Raw genomic sequence first — 25,615 nt, 5'->3', positions numbered from 1 at the left:
TTTTGTCACTTTCATCTCCTACATATTCTAAAATCAATCCCCTAGCCTACCTGCCATCTCCCTCAGGTCCTCATCTTCTCTAGCCTGGATCACTGCAACAGCATCTCAAAATCCTGCTTCTCAAGGCCAACAGATCTTACTAATGCAAATCAGATCACCAGCACCCCAAGCTTAAAATCCTTCAGTGGCGCTCCCCATCCCCGCCCTAAGACAAGCTCTTATGGCGGCTTCAGAGTCTCACCCCTTCCTCCCTCTCCAGCCTCACCTCGCGCTTTATGCTCCAGCAACACCAAATGCTTTGTGATTGCACACCCTCTACTCTTTCCCTTTCCACTACCTGGAATGCTGGCTGACTAACTTCTCTTCAGAAGCGAAGGTAGGTGGCTGGGGGAGAATCCAGGAAACCAGTATTCTTCCAGAGAACATATTCTCCCAAATGGGGCCTTTTTGAAAACTTTAAAAAGATGCAATAAATTGTTATGACAGTTGCAAGTTGTTAAAGTGGACAAAACAGGAGGAAAGGACTAGGGATCAAGATCAAATCCCTCGTTGAGGTAGCATTGGAAGTTGGCTTTATTTCCCCACCAATCAATGGCGCAGGCCCAGCCTCCGGAGGCTAGACCCTACAGGCACCTCAGATTCCTGCAGGTTCTAAGAGACGACGCCGGTAGTCTACCTCTAAAAAGCACTCCTCTCCCTCCCACCCCACTGGCCTGGTATCCCCTCCTCGAAGCTCCAAACTCCCTGAGGTAAATTGCTTATCATTCAGTAAAGTGTCTGAGGGAACAACAGTGCTTACTCATCGTCATCGAGCCAGCACCCAGCACCTGTCTAGCACGCGGTTAACAATCAATCGAATTAATAGAATGAAAAACTAAATAGGGTTTTCCTGGTGGCGCAGTGGTTGCGAATCCGCCTGCCAACGCAGGGGACACGGGTTCAAGCTCTGGTCCGGGAAGATCCCACATGCCGTGGAGCAACTAAGCCCGTGCGCCACAACTACTGAGCCTGTGCTCTATAGCCACAACTACTGAGCCCGTGTGCCACAACTACTGAAGCCCACGCGCCTAGAGCTCGTGCTCCGCAACAAGAAGCCACCGCAGTGAGAAGCCCGCGCACCACAACGAAGAGTAGCCCCCGCTCGCCGCAACTAGAGAAAAGCCCGCGCGCAGCAGCGAAGACCCAAAACTGCCAAAAATAAATAAATAAATAAATTTATTTTTTAAAAAAAGAACTAAATAAATGACAGGGCCTTCTCAGATGTTACTTTCCCTTTCATTAAAGAGCTTCTCCCAGACACCGCCCCTACCTCGGCCAAGGTCCTGCCCCGACGGTAGCGGAGCCGCGCCCCTCCTTCCCCGCCAGCTCAGACTCCGCCCCTTTCCCTGAAGCCCCTAGAAGACTACGAGAGTTTGGCGCCAACTGTGTTTTTTTTAATCCCTCCCAAAGGCGGGAACTAGGAATGTGCGCCGGGGACGTGCCTTGCGTCTGATCTGATTGGCCTTGGGAGCTCAATCCCGCCTCCACGTGCTGATAGCGCGCTGGCATTGGTGGAGACGCCAGAGAGACCTCGGTGTTCAGAAAGGACCCTAGGCTACCTTGGGCCAGGCGGGGCGGGTAAGTTGCTTCGGGGTTCTGGTCTGCGCGGGGCTGCTGGGGAAGAGGTTGCCCTGCGCGGTAGTACTCTGAGAGGAGGCCGGCGGCGTCCGGGGAGCCAGGGAGTTAAAGGCAGCGGCGGAGTCTGTGGCGGGGGGATGGCGCGTCTGATGTCCGGGGCTCCCAGGAAGCCGCGTTCCCGCCGCCCTCGGATGCAGCTTCTGGGCTTTCACCCCCAATCCCTCTGTGGTCCCTCGAGAGTATCCGGGCAGGGGCGGGGGCGAAGGTGAGCGCAGGTAGGAAGTGTCCTTTCGACCGCTCTTCCTGCCCCTCCCCCCCAAAACCAATCTTCCCTTGGAATGTACTCTTAAATTAAATCTTTCGGATGGGATTCTCTGGAGGAATGGGTTTTTCCTGTGTCTGGTGATCATTGATGTTGGTTGTTTCCGCTTCTGTTACGCCCAGAGAAGTTGTTTATCTTAATCTCTACAGCGAAGAGAGCCATGCCTAACACATAGTAGGCCCTAAATCGGATGTGAATGTGTAATTCGTAGAATCTCAGGATTTGCGCTTCAGGCATCAAGTTGGCATTGATTCTGATTCTTCTCTGGTCTCTCCCGTTGTCCACAGCTCCAGTTCCAAACCTTGCCTCTTTTCAGGACCCCTCCCCCATCTCACTCAGGGCTCCTTTGATAGGAGGCGGACAGAGGCCTTCAGGGCCAGAATCCCCATACTCCAGTTATCTCCTGGCGTTTCTTGCCATTTTACAAGAGATCGCCCGTTAAAAAATTTGTTACACTCTTCTCTCCAATGAATGTTCTTGATTTTGTCATATGGCTTTAGAGACAGCTGGGATCTAAGCCCAGATCTGCCTTTTACCAGCTGTTTGACCTTGGGGCAAGTTTCTCTTATCTGTTTCCTCATCTGTAAATTGGGAAAAAGAATAGTCTGTACCCCATAGGACTTTTGGGAGTATTTAAAGTAAATTGATAATGTATTTAGAGCATTTAGGCCAGTGTCTGGCACATAGTGTACAGTATATGTGGCGTTTGTTATTCTTTTCCCCTTACATCTTTTTAGGGGTCTTGCTGTATTAGATAAAGTGTTTCCCATGAGCCTAAAAATACCCTCTCCCTCTCCCCTGACTCTTTCTCTACACGTTTTTGTTTTTCACTACAAATGTTTATTTCATTCCCTCGATTTTTTTCTTAAAGGAAACTTCCTTCAGACTGTCTCTTAAAGACGTTGTCCTCTCACAAAAGTCTAGGTGATCCTTCTCTCATCTGCTTCGGCTTCACATCTGAATCCATTGGGATTGTTCCTCAAAAGATTATGAGTGAGCTTGCAATTCTTTTCTTGGTTCTCAACTTTGAAAATTTTGCCTCTTCACTTAGGTGCAACTCTCCTATCACAAGCAACTCTCATTGTATATTGAGATCCTCATTTGGGGAAAGGTGAGAGCAAGTGTGAAAAATCGTTCTTTGCAAGAGATTCTGATACATAAGTTTTCCTCCCCTCCTTCCTCTTTTCCTTTTCAAGAGAATCACTGGCCTTTATAATTTCAAGAGTAATCTTGGCTACAGCAATTATATCTTTTTTTTTAATTGATGAAGTATAATTGATTTACAATGTTGTGCTAGTTTCTGGTGTACAGCAGTGATTTAGTTATATATTTATGTATATGTATATATATATATTCTTTTTCATATTATTTTCCATTATGCTTCATTATAGGATATCGAATATAGTTCCCTGTGCTATAGGACCTTGTTGTTTATTTTATATATAGTAGTGTGTATCTGCTAATCCCAAACTCCTAATTTATCCCTTCCCCACCCCCTTTCCCCTTTGATAACCATAAATTTGTTTTCTATGTCTGTGAGTCTGTTTCTGTTTCGTAAATAAGTTCATTTGCATCATATTTTAGATTCCACATATAAGTGCTAGCATATGGTATTTGGCTTTCTCTTTCTGACTTCACTCAGTATGACAATCTCTAGGTCCATCCATGTTGCTGCAGATGGCAATATTTCATTCTTTTTTATGGGCTGAGTAGTATTCCATTGTATATATGTACCACATCTTTTTTATCCATTCATCTCTCGATGGACTTTTAGGTTGTTTCCATGTCTTGGCTGTTGCAAATAGTAGCAATTATGTCTTGTCTTCTGTGCTATATACTCCATTTTCCAACTGTCTATTTAGACATTTTCTGCTGGATGTTCGACAGATAATTCAACATGGCTTCTTTGGTTCTCCATTTCAGTTAAAAGCATGACTACCTTGTTATTCAAGCTAGGAACTGCAGAGTTGTCTGTAACAAATTGGGATTTTGATTAATTTAGTAAATATTTTTTTATTACCTACCAACCTGTCAGGCTCTGGGCTGAGAGCTGGGGATACAATGGTGAACAGAACAGAGCCAGGCCTGTTCTTGGTGGAGCTTATAGCCTAGCGGGTGAGGTGAATATTTCTCTAGGAATCCCACAAAAAATATCATCATAAACTGAAAAGAGGCCATGTAGAGAAAGGAAAAAGTGGTATAAGAATATTTAACAGAGGACCTGACCTAGTGGAGAGAAAGGGTAGCCAGGGAAGGCTCAAACATTACTTAAGCCACAGTATGACACACAGATGAGTTGAGTGAAGGAGAACAGTGAGGAAAGAACACTCCCTGCAGAGGCGCTGTGGTGGGAGGGACAAACAGTGTGTTCTAGGAGCTGAAGGAAGGCCAATATGATCAGAGCAGAGAATGGGGGAGAATGCTGCAGAATAACCCTAGAGGAGTGGTGAAAGGCCGGGTCACTCAGGGCTTGGTAAGAAGAATTGTGACAAAATTTGTTTTTTAACCTAAGATCAGCTGGAAGCACTGAAGGGTTTTAAGCAGAGGAGGAAACATCAGATTTTCATTTTGAAAAGACAGCTCAGGCTGTGGTTTTGAAATGGGCAAGATTGGATATTTGAATACCCTTTCCCTTAAATCTTTTTGATTCTGCTACAGAAATCTTTCAGGTCTGCTCCTAGTCTTTATTTCCACTACTAATAACTTAATCATCCCTCATTGTCTCCTGCACTTTTTTTTGGCTGTGTTGGGTCTTCGTTGCTACGCGCGGGCTTTCTCTAGTTGCGGCAAGCGGGGGCTACTCTTAGTTGCCATGCGTGGGCGTCTCATTGCGGTGGCTTCTCTCATTGTGGAGCACGGGCTCTAGGCGCAGGGGCTTCAGTAGTTGTGGCTCGCGGACCCTAGAGCACAGGCTCAGTAGTTGTGGCGCACAGGCTTAGTTGCTCCGTGGCATGTGGGATCTTCCCAGACCAGGGCTCGAACCCATGTCCCCTGTATTGGCAGGTGGATTCTCAACTACTGCCGCACCAGGGAAACCCTTCTCCTGCATGTTTTAATAGCATTTTCTATCTCCCTTGCCACTAATATTTTCTATACTCTTCTTGCTAGAGTTGAATGTCTGAAAAGCAGATTTGATCATGATATTTCTCTGCTTTAAAAGCCTTCAGTGGTTCCCTCATTCCATAGTGGATGAAGCCCAAGTATTGTAATTATATCACTGGACTTTTCTAAAATCTCAATTCTCACATTCTGACCTCTGGGTATTCAAACCCAGGCTTGCTTGTGGGCTTTTAAATAGATGTGGGGAGATGGTGTCAGGAAGTGTGTTTACGAACACAAACCCAGTTTCACTGAACCTTGGGGTTTTGGAAACCTTGGGATAGTGAGTGATAGGGCTAGAAAGGTAGGTGCCTTTCTTGACTTTATTCAGTAGACATTGGGAAGTAATACAAAGTTTTTGAGCAGGAAGTGAGATGAGCAGGATTGCTTTGGAAGAACTAACCCAACTGTTGTGTGTAACATGTGTTTGGAGAGGGGAGATAACTAGCTACAGTGGGGGGTCTGAAACAAATTTCGATAGCAAGAATGAGGAAACATGGGAGAAGCGTTGTAGGGTAGCATCTGTAGGGATGCTACTTAAAGAAGTAGCAATGTCAGGAGGTGACGAATGTTGATAGAAAGGTGATCTTTTTTGGTTTTGGACTTGGTGAGCTTGGACTTACAGGAATGTGTTTACTTTATTAACTTTAGCATCTTATTGCTGACTGTTGATTTGTTTTTTAGTACAAACATATCGTAATTTTCAAGCACTGAGGGGCAGCAGAGGAGTCTATAAATCTGATCTGGTACCCCTACTTTTTGTGGCAGTTCTTTCTCTCTATCCCGACCTCCTTGTGTTTGCCTATCAAATGTTTAATCCAAACTGCTTTGCAGTTGTAGAAAATAAGATATTGATGTCTAGGAGCTTGTCACCTTAGGAAAGTATTCGGATACCTTTTTACAAGGGCCCAATAGCATTTAGAGCTAGTTATTTGTTATTAAATTGTAATAACCACAATTGTAATTGTAATTAAATTGTAATAAAGTTAAAGAGGGAATTCCCTCTTTAACTTAAAATTTTTTTTAATCATCTTTTTTTTTTTTGGCTGCTCTGGGTCTTAGTTGCAGCATGTGGGATCTTATTTGCAGTGTGCGGGATCTTTAGTTGCGGCATGTGGGATCTTTTTAGTTGTGGCGGACTCTTAGTTGCAGCATGTGGGATCTAGTTCCCCGACCAGGGATCAAACCCAGGCCCCCTGCGTTGGGAGCGTGGAGTCTTAACTGCTGGACCACCAGGGAAGTCCCTTAACTTTAAATTAATTAAAATTAATTACAATTTAAACATCAACCTCAGTGTGTTAGGCCGAATAATGGATTCCCCAATATGTCCATGTTCTAATCCCAGGAAACTATGAATATGTTGCTTTACATGGCAAAAGAAACTTTGGAGGGAATTCCCTGGAGGTCCAGTGGTTAGGACTCTGTGCTTCCACTGCAGGGAGCATGGGTTCAATCCCTGGTTGGGGAACTGGGATCCCGCAAGTCACGTGGTGCGCCGGCCCCCCCCCGAAAAAAGAAACTTTGCAGATGTGATTAGGATTTTGAAATGGGGAGAGTATCCTGGATTATCCAGTTGGCCAGTATTATCATAAGTGTCCTTAAGAGGAAACCAGGCGAGTAAGTGACAGGAAAGGCCATGTGATGACAGAAGCATGAGGAAGGTGGGGAGGGGAGCAAGTCTGACCATGGAAGCAGAGGTCAAGAGGTGAGGAGATGTCACACTATTGGCTTTGAAGGTGGGAGAAGGAGCCACCAGCAAAGGAACATAGGCAGCTTCTAGAAGCTGGGAAGAGCAAAGAACAGTTTCTCCCCTATAGCCTCCAGAAGGAATGCAGCCCTCCTGAACCTTGATTTTTAGACCAGTGAGACTTCTGACCTCCAGTACTGTAAGGTAATAAATTCGTGTTAAGCCTTGAAGTTTGTGGTCATTTGGTAGAGCAGCAATAGGAAACGAACAGTCATTCACACTGTGCATATTTCATGTACTCAATAGCTACATGTGGCTAGTAGCTACCATACTGGACAGCTCAGATATAGAACATTTTTTATCATCATAGAAAGTTCTATTGGACAGCACTGGTCTAAAATAACAGTTCTCAGAGTGTGATCCCCAGCAGCATTACCTGCGAACTTTTTAGAAATTCAAATTCTCAAGCCTCATCTCAGACCTACTGAATCAGAAACTTTAGAGATGGGCCCATCAAATCTTGTGTTTTAACTTCTCCAGGTTTTTCTTTTCTTTCTTTTTTTTAATAGACTTTATTTTTTAGAGCATTTTTAAGTTCACAGCAAAATTGAGCAAAAATGCAGAGTGTTTCCATATGCTTCCTGCGCCAACACACAACTTCCTCCCTCTATCAACATCTAACACCAGAGTGGTGCATTTGTTACAATTAGTGAACATTGTACATCATTGATACACAATCATTGGTACATTGATACCTGATTATCACCCAAAGTCCAAAATTTACATTTGATAAGCCTTAGTTTTTAACCACTATGCCAATCTCCTACCCTAATTGAAGGCCACTTTCCTGAGTGGGGATTCAACTGAGACCTTGAAGGGTATGTAGAATTTCCAAAGCAGGGGGTTGGAAGGACATTTCAGGCAGGAGAGTTGTATAGAGAAAGAAGTGGAGGGATTTTTCAGGGTACTTGGCAAGTTTGACTTGAACAAGAGGCCCCAAGCTTTAGTTAGTCAGTTGAGTATCAACCTCATGAAGTTTGTCCTAAGCAATAATAGCCATGAAATCATGGGTTTAGAATGCAAGTTTTATTTTTGAATCCCCATTGAAATAAATATGTTAATCTTTGAAAAATATTTGGTTATATGCCACTAAAGTTATCCCTAGAGCCCCCAGTGATAGTCATGTCCCATTCTGGAAAACACTACCATAGGGAATTACTGGAGGTACCCTGGGGAGGTAGGATGAGGCCACTGCTTGCTGAGCAAGGGTCATCTGTGTCCCAAGTAAGCTGCTTGCTGCTGTTCGTAATTCTCTAGCCCCAGACCTACCAGCATATTTGATCTTATTTTTCCTGGCCGGCAACACTTTGGTGGCTCCCTATTCTCTTCTAGATAGAAGAGTAAATGCCTTAACATAACCTACAAGGTCCTTGGGGATCCTGGGATAGGCCTACCATGGCCCCATCAGGCTGGTGAAGAGAGGGAGACAGGAGACAGGGAGGATCTCCTGGAAGAAGTGACATCTGAGCTGAAGTCTAACTGATTTAGGGGAGAGAACTAGGTGATGGTGGTGAAGAGCTTATTTAGGTAGAAGGAACAGCATCTGCAAATTTCCTGAGGCAGGAAGGACCAATGTGCATGTGAGCACCTGAAAGAGGCACTAGAGGAAGAGTCAGGGAGAGGAGTTTGCAGGGGCCAGACCCTGCTTTCAGTCCCTGGGGCCATCACAAGCATTGTGATCTTAATGCTGTGCCTTATGAAACTTCTCCAGGATTTTCTGATGCATGTTAAAGTTTAAGGAAAACTTTAGAAGGCAGATGATTCCAGTAGAGATTGGTAAATGCAATAATGACATGTTCAGCATGTTGATAGAATAAGGGATTGGGAATTAACTATGCCTCTAAATAGTTTTTTTTTTGGCTGCATTGGGTCTTTGTCGCTACGTGTGGGCTTTCTCTAGTTGCGGTGAGCGGGGGCTACTCTTAAGTTGCAGTGCGTGGGCTTCTCATTGCAGTGGCTTCTCTTGTTGCGGAGCACAGGCTCTAGGCGTGCGGGCTTCAGTAGTTGTGGCTCGTGGGCTCAGTAGTTGTGGCGCGCAGGATCTAGAGCGCAGGCTCAGTAGTTGTGGTGCATGGGCTTAGTTGCTCCGCGGCATGTGGGATCTTCCTGGACCAGGGCTCGAACCCGTGTCCCCTGCATTGGCAGACGGACTTTCAACCACTGTGCCACCAGGGAAGTCCCTAATTTATTTTTTGTGTGGTAGCTGGGTTTGGGAAGGGGATGAGCAGTCCAGGTGAGGAAACAGAATGAGCAAGATATTGTGGAGTTGAAGTACATGGCATATTTCAGGAACTGCAAGTACAGATATTTCTGCTCTAATGTTATATGTATTCTTGAAAAACCTTTACTTCTGCAAAATCACTCACTAAAACAGGGTTTATGGGAAAAATAGGAGCAGAATACTCAAAGCCTATCTACTCATATTACTGGAGCAGCAACAGGAACAATATCAATTGTAATTAAAATATCGGCACAGTTAAAAGACATGTTAAATTCCTAGTAAATAAGTATCTCAGTAAATATAGGTCTTTTCCTCAAGAAAAAATAAGGATGAAGATAGCTTGATGGAAGGAGGAATAAGGAAGGATTGCGGCAACAAGAAGAGGGACATAAACATCAGAGGTTGTAGGTACAGAGGCAGATGCAGGCTTCATGTGAAATCTTGTGATGCTGGAATGGATGGCTCTGGCTCATTGCCTTGTGTTTGGCTTTGTCCCCCATCCTCCTTCCCACAAAGATTGAGGGAAACCAAGCTTAAGCCCATGCAAGACAGAGCCTGCGGCTGTACTGAGACTAGAGGAAGAAAGGGGAGTGATGGGTATCTAGGGTAAGGGTGGCATGTACAGGACTAGATTCCTTCTTGCTTGCTGTGTTTAGCTGCTGTTCATTAATGGTGCAAAACTTTAACATCCTTGGAAAGAACCCCATCTGAACCAACGTAATTTCTGGGTTATACTGACATCATTTCTCTATTTCTCAATAATGTATGTGCTAACTTGCATTACAGAAACGTGCTGTGGTGGCTGTGGCTGGAGTATGTGAGGGGAACAGTGAGAAATAGAAAAGCACTCATAGACATTTCTAGAAAGGCCTTGGGTTTATGCGCTAGGGAAGCTCAACTTGATAATTTTATTTGGGGTAGCTGTTGAAGGTTTCTGACCTGGGAGAGAAACACAGGCTAGACATAAACAGGGTTGATTTTGGCCTCAGTGTGGAAAATGGTAAGAGGAAAAAGATATTGGTAGTGTAGAAACTAGCTAGGAGACTTTTATAATAATTTAAGTGAGAAATAATTGTATCTGAAACTGGAACAGTGACTGAGTGCAAAGGAGACACTAAATTTGAGAGACTTAAAAATCACTAAGAATTTGTGACTGCTTGAAGGTGAGTGTGGTGCTAAGAAAGAGTCAAAGATAATGGAAGCTTTTAGCTTGAGAGTGAATTGAGGCCGGAGATGATAGTTTATATTTTCCATATCCAGGCACTTACGTAATTTACTTTCTTCCATTATTGTGCCTCACGTAATCACTCTTTTCGTTCTGACTGTCTCCGTCTTGGGTTAAGTCTTATCATGTGGACTTTTATAGTAGCCTCCCTCCCAGTTTCTTTTCCTACACTTTTGTCTTTCCAGTTCATTCCACACATTAGTCTTCCTCTTTCCTTTCTTTATACCAATGTACTAACTCAGAAACATTCAGTGCTCCTATCTTCTGGAAGTTCAAGACCAGATACGTTGGTTTGACATTTAGTATCTTCTGTTTGACACTGATGAAATTTTAGTTTTGTCTCCCAATCCTGCTCTTAGGTCTGTTTCAACTAGGCTGTTTTATTTACAGTTCTCCATGTCTGCCTTTCCTCCAAGGTTAATATTCTCATTTGGAATCTACAGAGATCTCCACAGATACCTCCCTCTCCTCCATTGACATGCAAGTCCTTCCCCTCCTACCAAGCAAGTCCTCGGCAATGTGTATGCTTTTATTCTCCACACGTTTTTGCCAACATTTGGGAGGGGATAGTGGCTTTAAGGGGGCCCAAAGAGTACTTCTAGCGTGCTGGTAATGGTCTGTTTCTTTAAAATTTATTTATTTATTTATTTTTGGCTGTGTTGGGTCTTCGTTTCTGTGCGAGGGCTCTCTCTAGTTGCGGCGAGCGGGGGCCATTCTTCATTGTGGTGCGCGTTCCTCTCACTATCGCGGCCTCTCTTGTTGCGGAGCACAGGCTCCAGACGCGCAGGCTCAGTAGCTGTGACTCACGGGCCCAGTTGCTCCGTGGCATGTGGGATCTTCCCAGACCAGGGCTCGAACCCATGTCCCCTGCATTGGCAGGCACACTCTCAACCACTGCGCCACCAGGGAAGCCCTGGTCTGTTTCTTGATCTGAGTGGTAATTCCGTGGATGTGTTCAGTATGTGAAAAATATAGGACTGTCTACTTATGATTTGTGCTTTTTTCTATTTTTATGTTATACTTCAATAAAAAATTTACTCTCTCCCCATCAAAATAAAATATGTCCTGACTCTCCGAGGCCCTTTGCACTTCAATTTGAATTTTATGGTCAGCTTGTTAAGTTTGGGATTGCATTGAGTTGATAAAGTTAGGGAGAATTTGCCAACCTTGATGTTGAGTTTTCCTCAAAATGATTGAGACATATTTTGTCATTTAGAGCAGAGGTAGGCTGCCTGTTCTTGTAAATAAAGTTTTATTGGAACACAGCTGCCTCTATTCATTTACGAGTTGTCTATGGTTGTTTTGGAGCTACAGCAGCAGAGTTAAGTCCTTGTGACAGACCAGATGGTCTACAAGCATATAATGCCTACTTCCTGACCCTTTAAGAAGAAAAGGTTTTCAGGGGACGTCCCTGGAGGTCCAGTGGTTAGGACTCTGCACTTCCACTGTAGGGGGCAGGTCCAATCCCTGGTCGGGGAACTAGGATCCCGCATGCCTCACGGCATGGCCAGAAAAAAAAAAAAAAAAAGAAGAAGAAGAAAAGGTTTTCAAATCTCTGATTTAGATCTTTTATTATTTTCTCCATAAGGTCTTATATTAGATGAATTCCTATGTACCTTATAGTTTTGTTGTTGTAAATAATATCTTCTTATCAGTTATGTTTAAAAACTGTTTGCTGTCATATAGGAAACCTGTTGCTTTTTGTGTATAATCTTACATTCAGCGACTTTGAGAAACTCTTACCAGTTCTAATAATTTGTAGATTTTCTGCATAGGTGATCATAGTGTGAATAATGGCAGCTTTGTTTCTTCCTTTCCAGTTCTGTCTCATTTCATGTTTTACTCTTTTCGCTAATAGAAGCAAGCTTGACTTTGAAGGAGATGCTTCTATGGTTTCAACATCGTGCATGATGATTAACGTGAGGGTTTTGTTTTTTTTAAATAAGTAAATTTATTTATTTATTTATTTTTGGCTGCATTGGGTCTTTGTTGATGCACACGGGCTTTCTCTAGTTGCGGCAAGCGGGGGCTACTCTTCATTGCGGTGCACAGGCTTCTCATTGCAGTGGCTTCTCTTGTTCTGGAGCATGGGCTCTAGGCACGTGGGCTTCAGGAGTTGTGGCACACAGGCTCAGTAGTTGTGGCTCGTGGGCTCTAGAGCACAGGCTCAGTAGTTGTGGCGCATGGGCTTAGCTGCTCTGCGGCATGTGGGATCTTTCCAGCCCAGGGCTCGAACCCATGTCTCCTGCATTGGCAGGTGGACTCTTAACCACTGCACCACCAGGGAAATCCCAATGTGAGGGGCTTTGTTTTTTTTTAGTATAAATATGTCTTCTATCAGCTTATGAAAGTTCCCATCTTTTTTTTCTTGGCCGCGCTGCCCAGCATGTGGGATCTTAGTTCTCGAACCCGTGCCCCCTGCGGTGTAAGCATAGAGTTGGGGTCCTAACCACTGGACCGCAAAGGAATTCCTGAAAGGTCCCATCTTAAACTTTCATAAACTCCAACTTTGCTGATAGTTAGTGTTGAACTTTATTGTATGCCCTTCCTGTGCAGATGTTGAGATGATCATATTTTTTCTTTTCTAATCTAGCATGAAATATACTAATTTTTAGTTAGTAGACTATTATTGGATCAGTTTTAGATTTACAGAAAAATAAGGAAGTACAGAGAACCCCCATATGTCACCCTACACCCCCTAGTTTTCACTGCTATTAATATCTTACGATAATTTCTTATAATTAATGAAAAAATTGATACATTATTATTAATTGAAGTCCATAGTTTATTCAGATTTCCTTTATTTTTACCCAATATCTATCCTTTTTTTTGTTTCAGGACACCATATTACATTTAGTTGTCATGTCTTCTTGGGCTCCTCTCGACTGTGGCATTTTCTCTCATTCCTTGTTTGTGGTGTCCTTAGCAGTTTTGAGGAGTACTAGACAGGTATATTGTAGGATGCTCCTCTAATTGGAATTTGATGTTTATCTCATCATTAGACTGAGATTATGGGTTTTGGGAAGATCAAAGGTAAAGTGCCATTTTCATCATACCATATCAAGAGTACATATTATCAACATGATTTATGACTGTTGATGTTGGCTTGATCATTTGACTGAAGTAATGTTTGTCAGGTTTCTTCACCATAAAGTTAGCCCCCCACCCAATTCCATACTCTACCCTTTGGAAATAAGTCACAGTGCACAGCCCTCATTTGAGGAGTGGGAAGTTAGGCCCTGCCTGCTTTAGAGTGGAGTATCAGCATAATTTATTTGGAATTCTGCATGGAAGATTTGTTTCTTCTCCATTTACTAATTTACTTATATCAGTGTGGACCATGTATGTTTATTTTATGCTGTGGGTTATAATCCAGTACTATTTTAATTTGTTGCTCAAATTGTTCCAGCTTTGGCTGTTGAGAGCTCTTTCAGTTGGTTCCAGTGCCTCTTTGACATACCTCTGTTAGTTTTTTTTTTTGACTCTTCCTTACTTTCTTGCACTGTAAGATGCTCCATGTTCATCTTATGCATTTTCTGGCCCTGTCTTAGAATCAGCCATTTCTTCAAGAAGCCCTGGTCCATCTTAATGGAGAATAGTATTAGAAGCCAAGATATGGATACTTGTTATGCTTATTGCTGCTTTGCTGGTGGAGCAAAGAAATAGTACATATGTGTCTACTAACTCATGTATATACATATACCTGTAAATATTTCTGTATATAATCATCTGTATCCATGTTAAGTTAAATGTGAGTTCTCACTGATGTCTTCAACTATAATCCATTACCACAGGGATCATTTTTAGTGTGTTCTCTTGCTTTTCTGTAACCTTCCACTTAAGTAGCAAGAAACCTGGCTCCCACCATCTACCACCCATCTATTTAAATTGTTCAATTCCAATATACACATATAACAGTATCAGAACTAACAACTCATGCCCTGCTGGGAAGCAGCTTTACCGACTAGAAGACAGTGCTTATATGAATTGAGTTTTTAATGCTATACTATCCTAGCATTTTTGGGAATCAATCTTACTTGTCCGTAGTGTATTTTTGTTTTTCTTTTTTGTTTGATGTCTTGCTGGCTGCAGCTGGCTAATTTTTTTTTAAAGGCTATTCGTATGTTCGTAAGAAAGATTGACTTGTAGTTTTCCTGTCTTGTAATTTTCCTGTTTTGCCCTGTCTTTGCCCAGTTTTGATGTCTAGACTATACTAACCTTATAAACTTATTTGTCTCTCAGCCTTCTTTTTTTCCTGTCTGTTGTCTGGGATAGATTATGGTTTATCTGTTCTTTGAAGGTATGATAGGATTCACCTGTAAAACTGTCTGGGTTTAGTAGTTTCTTTATGAGTAGATTAATTACTGTATCAAATAATTTAATCCTCCTAGATGTGTACATATTTTCTGTTTCTTCAGTTTTGGCAAGTTACATTTTTCTAAAAAACTATCCATTTCATTGAACTTTCAAATATATTTTGTTAATAACTTAATCTCTGCTATATGTGAAGCTGTCACTCCTTTTTTATTCCTAATGTTTGTGCCTTCTTTCTTTTTCTTTATTAGTTTTGCCAGGCATATGCCTATTTGATTTGTCTTTTCAAAGAGCCAGTGTTTATTTTTATTCATCTTTGTAGTGTTTGTTTCTTTTTATTAATTTCTCTTTTTTATGTGTTTCTTTCTTTCAGTTTACTTTGTTCTTTTTCTTGAGTTGAATGTTGACCTCAATATTTTGTATTCTTTTCCTATAAATTTATTTAATGCTATAACTTTTCCTCTAAAAGTACTATTTTGATTGTACCCCACAAATATTTTGTTCTGTGGTGTATTCATTGTTATTTAGTTCTATGTATTTCCCAGTTCCCATTAATGTTTGTTCTTTGACCTATGTTTGTAAATTTCTAAAGGAATTGGGAAATTTGAAAATGCAGTTAATTTCAAATTTTATTGATAAAAGCACTTTTATGAAATTTGTTGAAACTAGCTCTATTATGATATAGTGTCAGTTTTTATAAATATGCTTGAAAGTAATATAAGTTCTTTTACTGTAGGTAATATATCAGTAAAAATCATCAGATCAAACCTGTCAATTTTGTGTTCAGAGCTGTATCTTTAAATCTCTTTAACTGCTTTATTAGCAGAGAAGAGTGTGTTAAAACCTCTATTGTGACTGCTTACCTGTATCAGACAAGGTCCAATCAGGAGACAAAAACCACATGGTAATTTGAAAAGAGAAAGCGTTATTAACAGAGGGTTGGAATAACTGGGAATTGTTTAGTAAAGAGTTAAAGATAACCCTAAGGAATGTAGGACTAGCAGATATAAGGATCAGCCACTACCTTTAGGGCTGAGATAGATCATCCAAAGAAGAGCTGTCTCCCCCTCATTGGAAAGAATGTGGCCAGGGCTAATTGGATGGTGGAGAAGTTGCTAAGTGCCTTTCTAGTGACCTTGCTTTGAATCTGGCCAGGAGGTGCATGGGGAAGCTCCTGGATGCTGCTGGCTGTCAGGTGCTGTGGGATCCAAGAGTTGGAGAAGCTGCCCTCTCCATGAGCCTAGCAGGAGAAAGCTGTGTCCTGCAGGAGCCCATTGTAATAGCAACCTTACGTATAGGAGGCAAGCATGCAGAAAAATTGTGCCCTTGCAGGAACCTAGTGCTGGAGAAACTGTCTACTGCAGGAACTGAATGCTGGAGAAAGCTTTGCCCTGCAGGAGCCTGGCTAGCCAGGCACATTGAAACTAGGAGGAGAAACCGGCTTCCTTTCCAGTCTCCCTCCAGCACTCTCTAGTGACAAGGCTGTACGTAGTACCAGTTAGCAAAAGAGAAATATTTTCAAGGCTTACGTCCATTATCACACAGGGTAGATATGGAATAAAGAGACATCATAATTGCCACAATTCCTTTAACTTTATGTATAGTACATAGTGAGAAACCACACATATTCTTTTGACAACTTCTTTATGTTACTATGTAGATACATTATTCTCAGAAACAATTTTGAAGATCTCATAATGCTACATATGATGTGACTAAGAAATGGTCACTTTCTCTTAAATTTATAAGTAATTAATATATATATATTATATATATATATATATATATATATATATATATATATATATATATATATTTGGTGATAGGGGCCTAGAAATTAAGGTTTGGAGACAAAGATCCCATGAACAATTGGAGAAAATTTAAGACAGATGAGGAACAAAAGATCCAGGATTTGTTAGATCTCTTGTATTTCCCAGTTTTAATTTACCAAGACAAGTAGAATCCTTTTTTAGTAGTAAAAACTAAAACTGTGTGAAATGAGATGCAATGAAAGCTTTGATCTATTTGATCAGTTTAACCGAATCATCTTTTTAACCAAATCTTTAGATTAATTGATCTCCATTTTGTAAAAAACCCATTGACTGATGCTCCCCTCTCCGTGTGACAGTTTACAGCTAGGAGTTGATTACCGTCAGGAAGCCTGTGAGTTTCTGCTCCATCAGTTGAGTTTTGCTTTACCAAGAGTCAGTTGTGTTATTTGCCAAATGTGATTATGCCATTTATGCCTTTTGTAATTATTGCACAAGGTATATTATAACAGTTGATTAATCAACTCAGCTGTTTGGAAAAAATGGGGAATGTGGGGAATAAAGAAAAAAAAGATATACATATACCTTAATTTTATTTAAAGGAATAATATATAAGTTGTATTTGTTGTGGTAGAACCACGACCTTTTCTTTGAGTATACATCCAATGGTTAGAGTTCTGACTTCTTTCTTGCACACCTATAAGACTTTGCTTATGATTTCCAGCATTTTCTTCATTAGAGAAAGAAATTCGATACTTCTGAGTCAGTCTGAGTACAGACTAGATTTTCTTTTCCAGTATTTTGGATTATCTCACCCTTACTTGATTTGACAGTAACTGTGAGTGTCTTGCTACTCGCCTTTTAGTCTTTCCAGAACATTCAGCCTAGTTTTCACTGGAAAATAACTCCCTTTGGTAATGTAATCTTTCATCATACTATTACTTAGAAAAATAAGGAAATAAACATAATTGGGTTTGATAATAAATGCACCTGGTTGTTGGTAAGTGACTATCTCAGTTGGTAGGAGCAGAAGTGTGCAGGCACAGGTAGCCTTAGTGACCCCAAGAAGCCACAGTGGCCATAGTTCTTTGACCATAGGCAACATTCATGTATTTTACGGGCAGAATGGAGAATGTCAGATAAGTCAGATTTTTTTTTTTTTTTTTTTTACTGCTTTGGATTCTTACGTTGCTTCTAGTCTTGCTGCTACAAACAGTGCTACATTGAATATTCTGGTATACGCATTTTTGTGATCATGTGCTTGTATATCTGTAGAGCAAATTACTAGATATGAAATTGTTGGGTCAAAGAGTGTTTGCATTTAGAAACTTGATAGCTATTGCCGTATTGCCTCCATAGAGCTTGTACCAGTATACACTTGATGTATTAGAGTATATACATCACTCTTTTCCCACACCTTTACCAACCTAGTATAGTATCGAACTCTTCGCTCTTTGCCCATCTTACTCCCTTATTGGTGAAAACACGTGTGTCTAGAGTCCCCAAGATCACCACCAGGTTTGATGATTTGCTAAGAGGACTCACAGAACTCACCGTATAGTTGCACTCTTATGATAGTTGGCTTATTTAAGTATACAGGTTAATTTATATTTTGGTCTACTTTATAAAATTAGCATCATTTACTTTGTGGCATGAGTTAACCATATCAGCAAGTTTAAGATTTTTGTTTTCTAGTTTTAGCTTTTGGAAAATGTTAGATATTAAAAAAAAAAAAAAAATCACAATAGAGTGAACATTGTCAGTGTGTCCAAATTTGAAAGTTGTCTTTTAACTTAAAGCTAAGTTTAGTCTCTGAATTGTGAGGTTGATTTTAACAGTGGAGAATATTTATATTTAATACTTTAGATGGCGACTATCAAAAAGAAATAGGATCATGGCAGCAGATGATGACAATGGTGATGGAACAAGTTTATTTGATGTCTTTTCTGGTAAGAGCTCATTTTAATTGTCTTTCTAAGTTTACTTATTTAATTACAAAGTCATTTAGTTATTCTCATTGAAAACACTGTCATTATCAACTTTTTCTCCCCGCACATAAATGAATTTAATACAATAAAAATGCTTGACAAATAGAAAGTGCTTAGTAAGTGAGAACTTTCTTATTATTGTATGCTTTCAGGCCTCTTACATTGGCTTTGCCAATGTAAGCAGTAATGATTTTTATTGTTACATCAAAAAATATATGGGGAATTCCCTGGTGGTCCAGTGGTTAGGACTCCGTGCTTTCACTTTTTCATTGCCTGGGCCTGGGTTTGATCCCTGGTTGGAGAACTAAGATCCTACAAGCCGTGAGCTGGGGGGGGCAGGGGGCGGGGGAAAAATATATAAATATATATATTTAAATACATATATATACAATATATACATATATATAATATGTATACATGAATGATAGGTATTTGTGACTCTTGAAGTTAATACTTCCAGTAAATGCAGTGGTACTTGTTTATTGTTCAGGGAAAAATTGACAGTCACAAATAGATGATAAGTTTGAAAGAGCGAAGACCTGGTAGTAAAATAAGCTCATAAAATGGAAATATTTTTAATAATATACAGAATTTAAACTTCCAAATCCTGACATAACATTTATCTAGTTCTATTGTCTTAATTATAATTATGCTATGACAATCATTAAATTTTTTGAGAATACAGTTGTATATTTATTGATCAGAATTATGCTTACTATGGTATAGAATGAAAAGGGCAGTTGTAAAACACGTCTAGTAGAATTCCATTTTTGCTTAAAATATATGGGTTTTTTTGTTTTGTTTTTTAATAAATTTATTTATTTATTTATTTTTAGCTGTATTGGGTCTTTGTTGCTGTGTGTGGGCTTTTCTCTAGTTGCGGTGAGTTGGGGCTACTCTTCGTTGCAGTGTGTGGGCTTCTCATTGCGGTGGCTTCTCTTGTTGTGGAACACTGGCTCTAGGCGCATGGGCTTCAGTAGTTGTGGCTCACGGGCTCTAGAGTGCAGGCTCAGTAGTTGTGGCGCACGGGCTTAGTTGCTCCGTGGCACGTGGGATCTTCCCGGGCCAGGGCTCGAACCTGTGTTCCCTGCATTGGCAGGCGGATTCTCAACCACTGCGCCTCCAGGCAAGCCCAAAATATATGTTTTAAAATATTAATATCCATAGACATGGAAGGATTCACATGAAATATGGCCATCATAACCACTCTGGGTAGCGTTATTTTTTTTTTTTTTTTGGTGTTATTTAATTATTTTTTGCTGATGTGGTTTCAAATTGTTATGCTGCTATGTATTTTTCTTATGATGTTTTTTCTTTGAAAAATTCTAAACCAACAGAAAAATGGGAAGAATAATATAATGACCACCTTTACTTTTCACCTAGATTCACAAATGGTTAACTTTTTTTTTTTTTTAATAAATTTATTTATTTTATTTTTGGCTGCGTTGGGTCTTCGTTGCTGTGCATGGGCTTTCTCTAGTTGCGGCGAGCGGGGGCTACTCTTCGTTGCAGTGCGCGGGCTTCTCCTTGTGGTGGCTTCTCTTGTTGTGGAGCACGGGCTCTAGGCACTGGGCTTCAGTAGTTGTGGCGCTCAGGCTCAGTAGTTGTGACGCACAGGCTTAGTTGCTCCGTGGCATGTGGGATCTTCTCAGACCAGGGCTTGAACCCGTGTCCCCTGCATTGGCAGGCGGATTCTTAACCACTGTGCCCCCAGGGAAGTCCCACAAATGGTTAACTGTTATCACACCTGTAACTCTTGTTTTGAAGGACAAAACTATATTGTTAATCTCATTTGCTGGAAATAACTGTTTTCATTTCTACATATTGCTCTCTCTCAAGTTCCTGTCCACATGCATACATTTTTTTGATAGTCATACACACAGTGGACATTTTACTTTTTACCAGTTAACATGATTTCACAAAAATTTTTATTCCTGTAACATTTTCATGCTTGTCTTTTATTATATTTGTAATTTCAAACTTACAGAAAAGTTACAAGAATAAGAACATGCAAAGAATCCTTTACCTGGTTTCCTGCAAACTTAACACTCGTTAATATTTTATGCCAGTGGCTTTAACATTGTGCACATACTTTTTTCTTTAAACACGCACACACACACAATTTTTTCCTGACCCATTTGATACTAAGTTGTATACATTATGGTTCTTAACCTCCAAATACTTCAGTGGGTATGTCACAAGAAAAAGTTGGTTTTCTTACATAAGAACAGCATAATTATCAATTTCAGTAAATTTAACACTAATACTGTAATTTTATTTAATCTACCATCTTTATACCAGTTTTACCAGTTAACCCAATAATGTCCTTTATTATTGTGATTGGATTTAGATCTATCATTTTATTTTATTTTTACAAATTAATTAATTAATTTTTGGTTGCGTTCAGTCTTCATTGCTGCATGCGGGCTTTCTCTAGTTGAGGCGAGGGGAGCTACTCTTCTTTGCAGTGCTCAGGCTTCCCATTGCGGTGGCTTCTCTTGTTGCAGATCGCGGGCTCTAGGCGTGTGGGCTTCAGTAGTTGTGGTACGCGGGCTCGGTAGTTGTGGCTCATAGGCTCTAGAGCACAGGCTCAGTAGTTGTGGCTCATGGGCTTAGTTGCTCCGCAGCATGTGGGATCTTCCCAGACCAGGGCTTGAACCCATGTCCCCTGCATGGGCAGGTGGATTCTTAACTACCACGGCACCTGGGAAGTCCCTCTGTCATTTTAAAATTTTAGTATGTCTCCTCAGTTTTTGTTCTCTCTGATTTTCTTGCCTTCTTTCAAATATTATTTGAATATATTTTAGAATTCCATTCTAATTTATATATTAGGTTTTTGGCTACACCTTTGCATTATTTTTTACAATTGGTTTCTGAAGGGATTGCAATATACATCTTTAACATTTTGCAGTCTACTTATTTAAATGTAAGAATCTTTTTATGTAAGTTGTATAATCTTGTACATATTGTTGCGTTTAAACTCCATCCATCCCTTTATGTTAAAGATGTCATGAACCCCTTGATACAGTGCTGTAATTTTTATTTTAAACTGTTGTATGTATCTTAAAGAAATCAAGAGGAGTTAAAAGCAATTAAGATGAAATATTAGTCTTTTATATTTACTCAGTTATTTACCATTTTTGTCCTTCTAGGATCTAGTATCATTTTCCTCCCCATTGTCTCTTTTCTTCTGGGACTCCAGATATATAGTATGTGAGAACTTTTGATATACTATAAGTTAGTAAGATTGTTCTCTCTCTCTTTTTTTAATCTTTTTCTCTCTGTTTTTCCATTTGAGTAATTATTGATCTATCTTCAAGCTCACTGGCTTTTCTGTTGAAGTTTTTACGTTAGATATTGTACTTTCAGTTTTAGAATTTTCATTTGTTTCTTGTAGTTGTTTTTATGTCTCAACCAAGATTTCCAGTGAGTAATTTTGCATTGCATTCTGGACATTGTAAATGTTATATTATAGAGACATTGGATTCTGTTATATTCCTCTGAAAAGTGCTGGTGTTTTTAATTTTAGCAGGTATTTATCTTGACTGAACTTAATCTTCTGTCTTCCCTGTGGTGAACAGCAGCTGAAATCTCTGTTCAGCTTTCTTTAGCTTTAGCTGGACTTTTGGGAGTTCTAACCTTTACATGTGTAATTTGGGGGTCATTCAGATTTGGGTACAATTTGAGGAGGCCTCTCTGTGGCACTCTGGATTTCCTCTTTCTAGTTGCTGTTATCACCCCCAAAGTTTTTTCTCTGTTTCTTTAAGCTATCAGGACTAGAAGTTTCCATCTGAGTTTTCACTGCCAAGTGTGGCTCCAGCTAGAGCCTATCGTTCCACAAAAACTTGTAATAAAAGGGGGATAGGGAATTCATGCCGTGCTGTTTTCTTCTTTCAGGTGTCATCTCCTCTCCAGTTTTTGCCTGCTTTAGATTGCTCTTTAGTTCTTCAGATTGCTTTTTTTTTAATTTTTTCTTTTTTTAATTTAGGTACAATTTATATATAACATTATAGTAGTTTCAGATGTACAATGTAATAATTCCATGTTTGTATATATTGCAAAATCACCACAGTAAGTCTAGTGGTAGAGCGTTGACTGCAGATAGCTTTTAATATTTTGTTTAGAGTTTATAGTTTTTGCAGGAAGATTGTTCTGATAGAAACTATTCTGCTATTATTGGAGTTGTAACCTTCTTACTAGCGTGGGGTTTTTTTCTTCTTTTTCTTCTTTCTTTTTTTTAATATTTGAATTTTATTTTATTTTATTTTTTTATACAGCAGGTTCTTATTAGTTATCAATTTTATACATACTGGTGTATATATGTTAATCCCGATCTCCCAGTTCATCCCACCACCACCCCCCCTACACCCGCCCCTGCTAGCTTGTTTTTGAAAGTGAGTTTTTAAGTCTAAACCTGTGTTCTAAGATGTGTGTGTTTATAAGGATGTACAAAAGCTTCTAAACAATTTTATTTTTTGACACTGGACTAATAAAGTCTTTCTTTTTCTGGTCCTTCAGAGTCAGAATAGAAAAACTCCACTAAGTGCATAGAGTCAGTTTTAACTAGTCTTTGATTTTTTTTTGCAGCTTCTCCTCTTAAAAATAATGATGAAGGTTCTTTGGACATATATGCTGGGTTGGACAGTGCTGTTTCTGGTATGTAAATTCTATAATAAAATACTTTCATTTTGTTTGGTCAGTCTGTTGGAAGTGTTTATTTTGTTGTTATCAATTCCTGGAGTAACTCATAGCTCCTCAGCAATCTGCCTTTTCTTTGAAATCATTATACTCAGGTAATTATTTTTTTGCCCAAAGCTTGGTCAATAAAATAAACTAGCCCTTAGGTTTGTTTTTCATCTAGGTCTCAGATTTAATTGGACCTTGTACAAAAATATTTTGTACCATTGAAAACGAAACTGATGGTGGTTTCTACATATATTACCGCACATACTGTCACAGGCTACATGATATTAGAACTTTTGAAAAGGGTAGTTACTATAAATATTTTCAAATGTATCAGTAGGAGTGTGATATGCCGAGAGTCTAATGACCTGTCCAAATGAGAAAACCTTTCTGTAATAAAATCTTCCAAAGCTTCAAACAAATGTGATCCTTACACCTGATTTGTTGACAGATTTGTTTTAGGTAAATTGGTTTTCCATTTCTAATCTGTGAAATCAGTATAGATTTGGATGAAATGCAAGAGATGGAGAACTGTAGAGCCCTTTGGGTAGAGGTAGACAGTACATCAAAAAGCTTAACACATGTATTTTTCTTTTTTCCCCAGCTTTATTGAGCTATAATTGACATATAACATTAAGTAAGTTTAAGATGTACAGTATATTGATTTTTATACACTTAAATATTGCAAAATGATTACCACCATAGCATTAGCTAATACCTGCATAGCATCACATGATTACCATCTCTTTAAGATCTAGCCTCTTAGCAACTTTTGATCATATAATGTAGTCTTATTAACTGTAATCACTATGCTGTACATTAGATCCCCAGAATTTATTTGTCTTATAGCTGGAAGTTTGTACTCTTTGATCAACATCTCCTCTTTTCCCCCACCCCCAGCCCTTGGTAACTATCGTTTCAGTGTCTGTTTCTATGCATTTGGATTTTTTAGATGCCACATGTGATATTGTATAGTATTTGTCTTTCTCTCTCTGACTTATTTCACTTAGCATAATGCCCTCAAGGTTCATCCATGCTGTCGCAAATGGCAGGGTGTCCTTTTTCATGGCTGAATGATATTCCATTATATATTTATATATGCACATATATTTACACACATGCACATGTATACATACATATATGCACCCACATATACCACATCTTTATTCCTTTATCTGTTGGTGGACACCTAGGTTGTTTCCATATCTTAGCTATTGTGAATAATACTGCAGTGAACAGAGGAGTGCAGATATCTGAGATTCAGTTTTTATTTCCTTTGAATATATACCCAGAACTGGGGTTGCTGGATCATATGATAGTTCTATTTTTAATTTTTTGAGGAACTTCTATACTGTTTTTGATGGTAGCTGTACCAATTTAGATTCCCACCAACAGTGTACAAGGGTTCCCTTTTTTCCACATCTTCGCTAATACTTATCTGTTGTATTTTTGATGATAGCCATTCTGATAAGTGTGAGATGATACCTCATTGTGGTTTTGATTTGCATTTCCCTGATGATTTGTGATGTTAAGTACCTTTTCATGTTCCTGTTGGCCATTTATGTCTTCTTTGGAAAAATGTCTATTCAGTTCCTCTGCCCATTTTTTAGTTTTTTGTGTTGAGTTGTGTGAATTCTTTATATATTTTGGATATTAACTTCTAATCAGATATATATGTATATAAAAATTGCAAGCATTTTCTCCCGTTCCGTAAGTTGTCTTTTTATTTTGTTAATGATTTCCTTTGCTCTGTAGAAAGAAGCCTTTTAATTTGATGTAGTCCCACTTGTTTATTTTTGCTTTTGCCTTTGCTCTTGGTGTCAAATTCAGAAAATTATTGCCAAGACCGATGTCCAGAAACTTACCCCCTATATATTTTTTTTCTAGGCATTTTATGGTTTCAGGTTTTTAAAAAAAATTTTTATTGAAATATAGTTGATTTATAATGTCGTGTTAGTTTCAAGTGTACAGTAAAGTGGTTCAGTTATACATGTATATATATTCTTTTTTTATATTACTTATTTATTTTGGTCACGTCACGCTGCTTGTGGGATCTTAGTTCCATGACCAGGGATTCAACCCATGCCTCCTGCAGTGGAAGTGCGAAGTTCTAACCACTGGACTGCCAGGGCATTCCCAACATTCTTTACCATGATAGGTTATTACAAGATATTAAGTATGGTTGCAGGTTTTAAATTCACGTCTTTAACTCACTTCGAGTTGATTCTTGTGTGTGCTGTAAGATAAGGGTCCAGTTTCATTCTTTTGCTTGTGGCTGTCCAGTTTTCCCAACATCATTTATTGAAGAGACTACCCTTTCCCCATTGTATATTCTTGGCTCTTTTGTCATAAATTATGACCATATATACCTGGGTTTATTTCTGGGCTTTCTATTCTGTTCCATTGATCTATATGTCTGTTTTTATGCCAATAAAATACAGTTTTGATTACTATAGTGTTATAGTTTGAAACCAGGAAGTGTCGTGCCTCCAGCTTTGATCTTCTTTCTCAAGGTTGCTATGGTCATTCACAGTCTTGTGGTTCCATACACATTTTAGGATTGTTTTTCCTATTTCTGTGAAAACTGCCATTGGAGATTTGACAGGGATTTCATTGAATCTGGAAATACA

General features: G+C 39.6%; 1 protein-coding gene across 4 annotated transcripts in view; it reads left to right on the top strand.

The window, feature by feature from the left end:
- The first annotated feature begins 1,653 nt into the window (after positions 1–1,653).
- Positions 1,654–25,615, top strand: part of CASP8AP2 (caspase 8 associated protein 2) — a 44,969-nt gene continuing 21,007 nt past the window's right edge. For 3 of the 4 annotated variants that reach the window (XM_082475086.1, XM_082475087.1, XM_082475085.1), the window contains exons 1-3: positions 1,655–3,050; positions 18,181–18,263; positions 22,890–22,958. In XM_082475086.1, coding sequence (XP_082331212.1) covers positions 2,929–3,050; positions 18,181–18,263; positions 22,890–22,958 — 274 coding nt within the window. In that variant the 5' untranslated portion in view covers positions 1,655–2,928. Of the gene's footprint in view, positions 3,051–18,180; positions 18,264–22,889; positions 22,959–25,615 lie in introns of all 4 variants that reach the window. The other variant, XM_082475084.1, reaches the window with a different exon arrangement.

Source organism: Balaenoptera physalus, assembly GCF_965194825.1.
Source record: "Balaenoptera physalus genome assembly, chromosome: 9".
NCBI classification, from domain to species: Eukaryota; Metazoa; Chordata; class Mammalia; order Artiodactyla; family Balaenopteridae; genus Balaenoptera; species Balaenoptera physalus.
The sequence above is the reverse complement of the archived record's forward strand: the minus strand, read 5'-3'. Positions and strand labels throughout refer to the sequence as shown.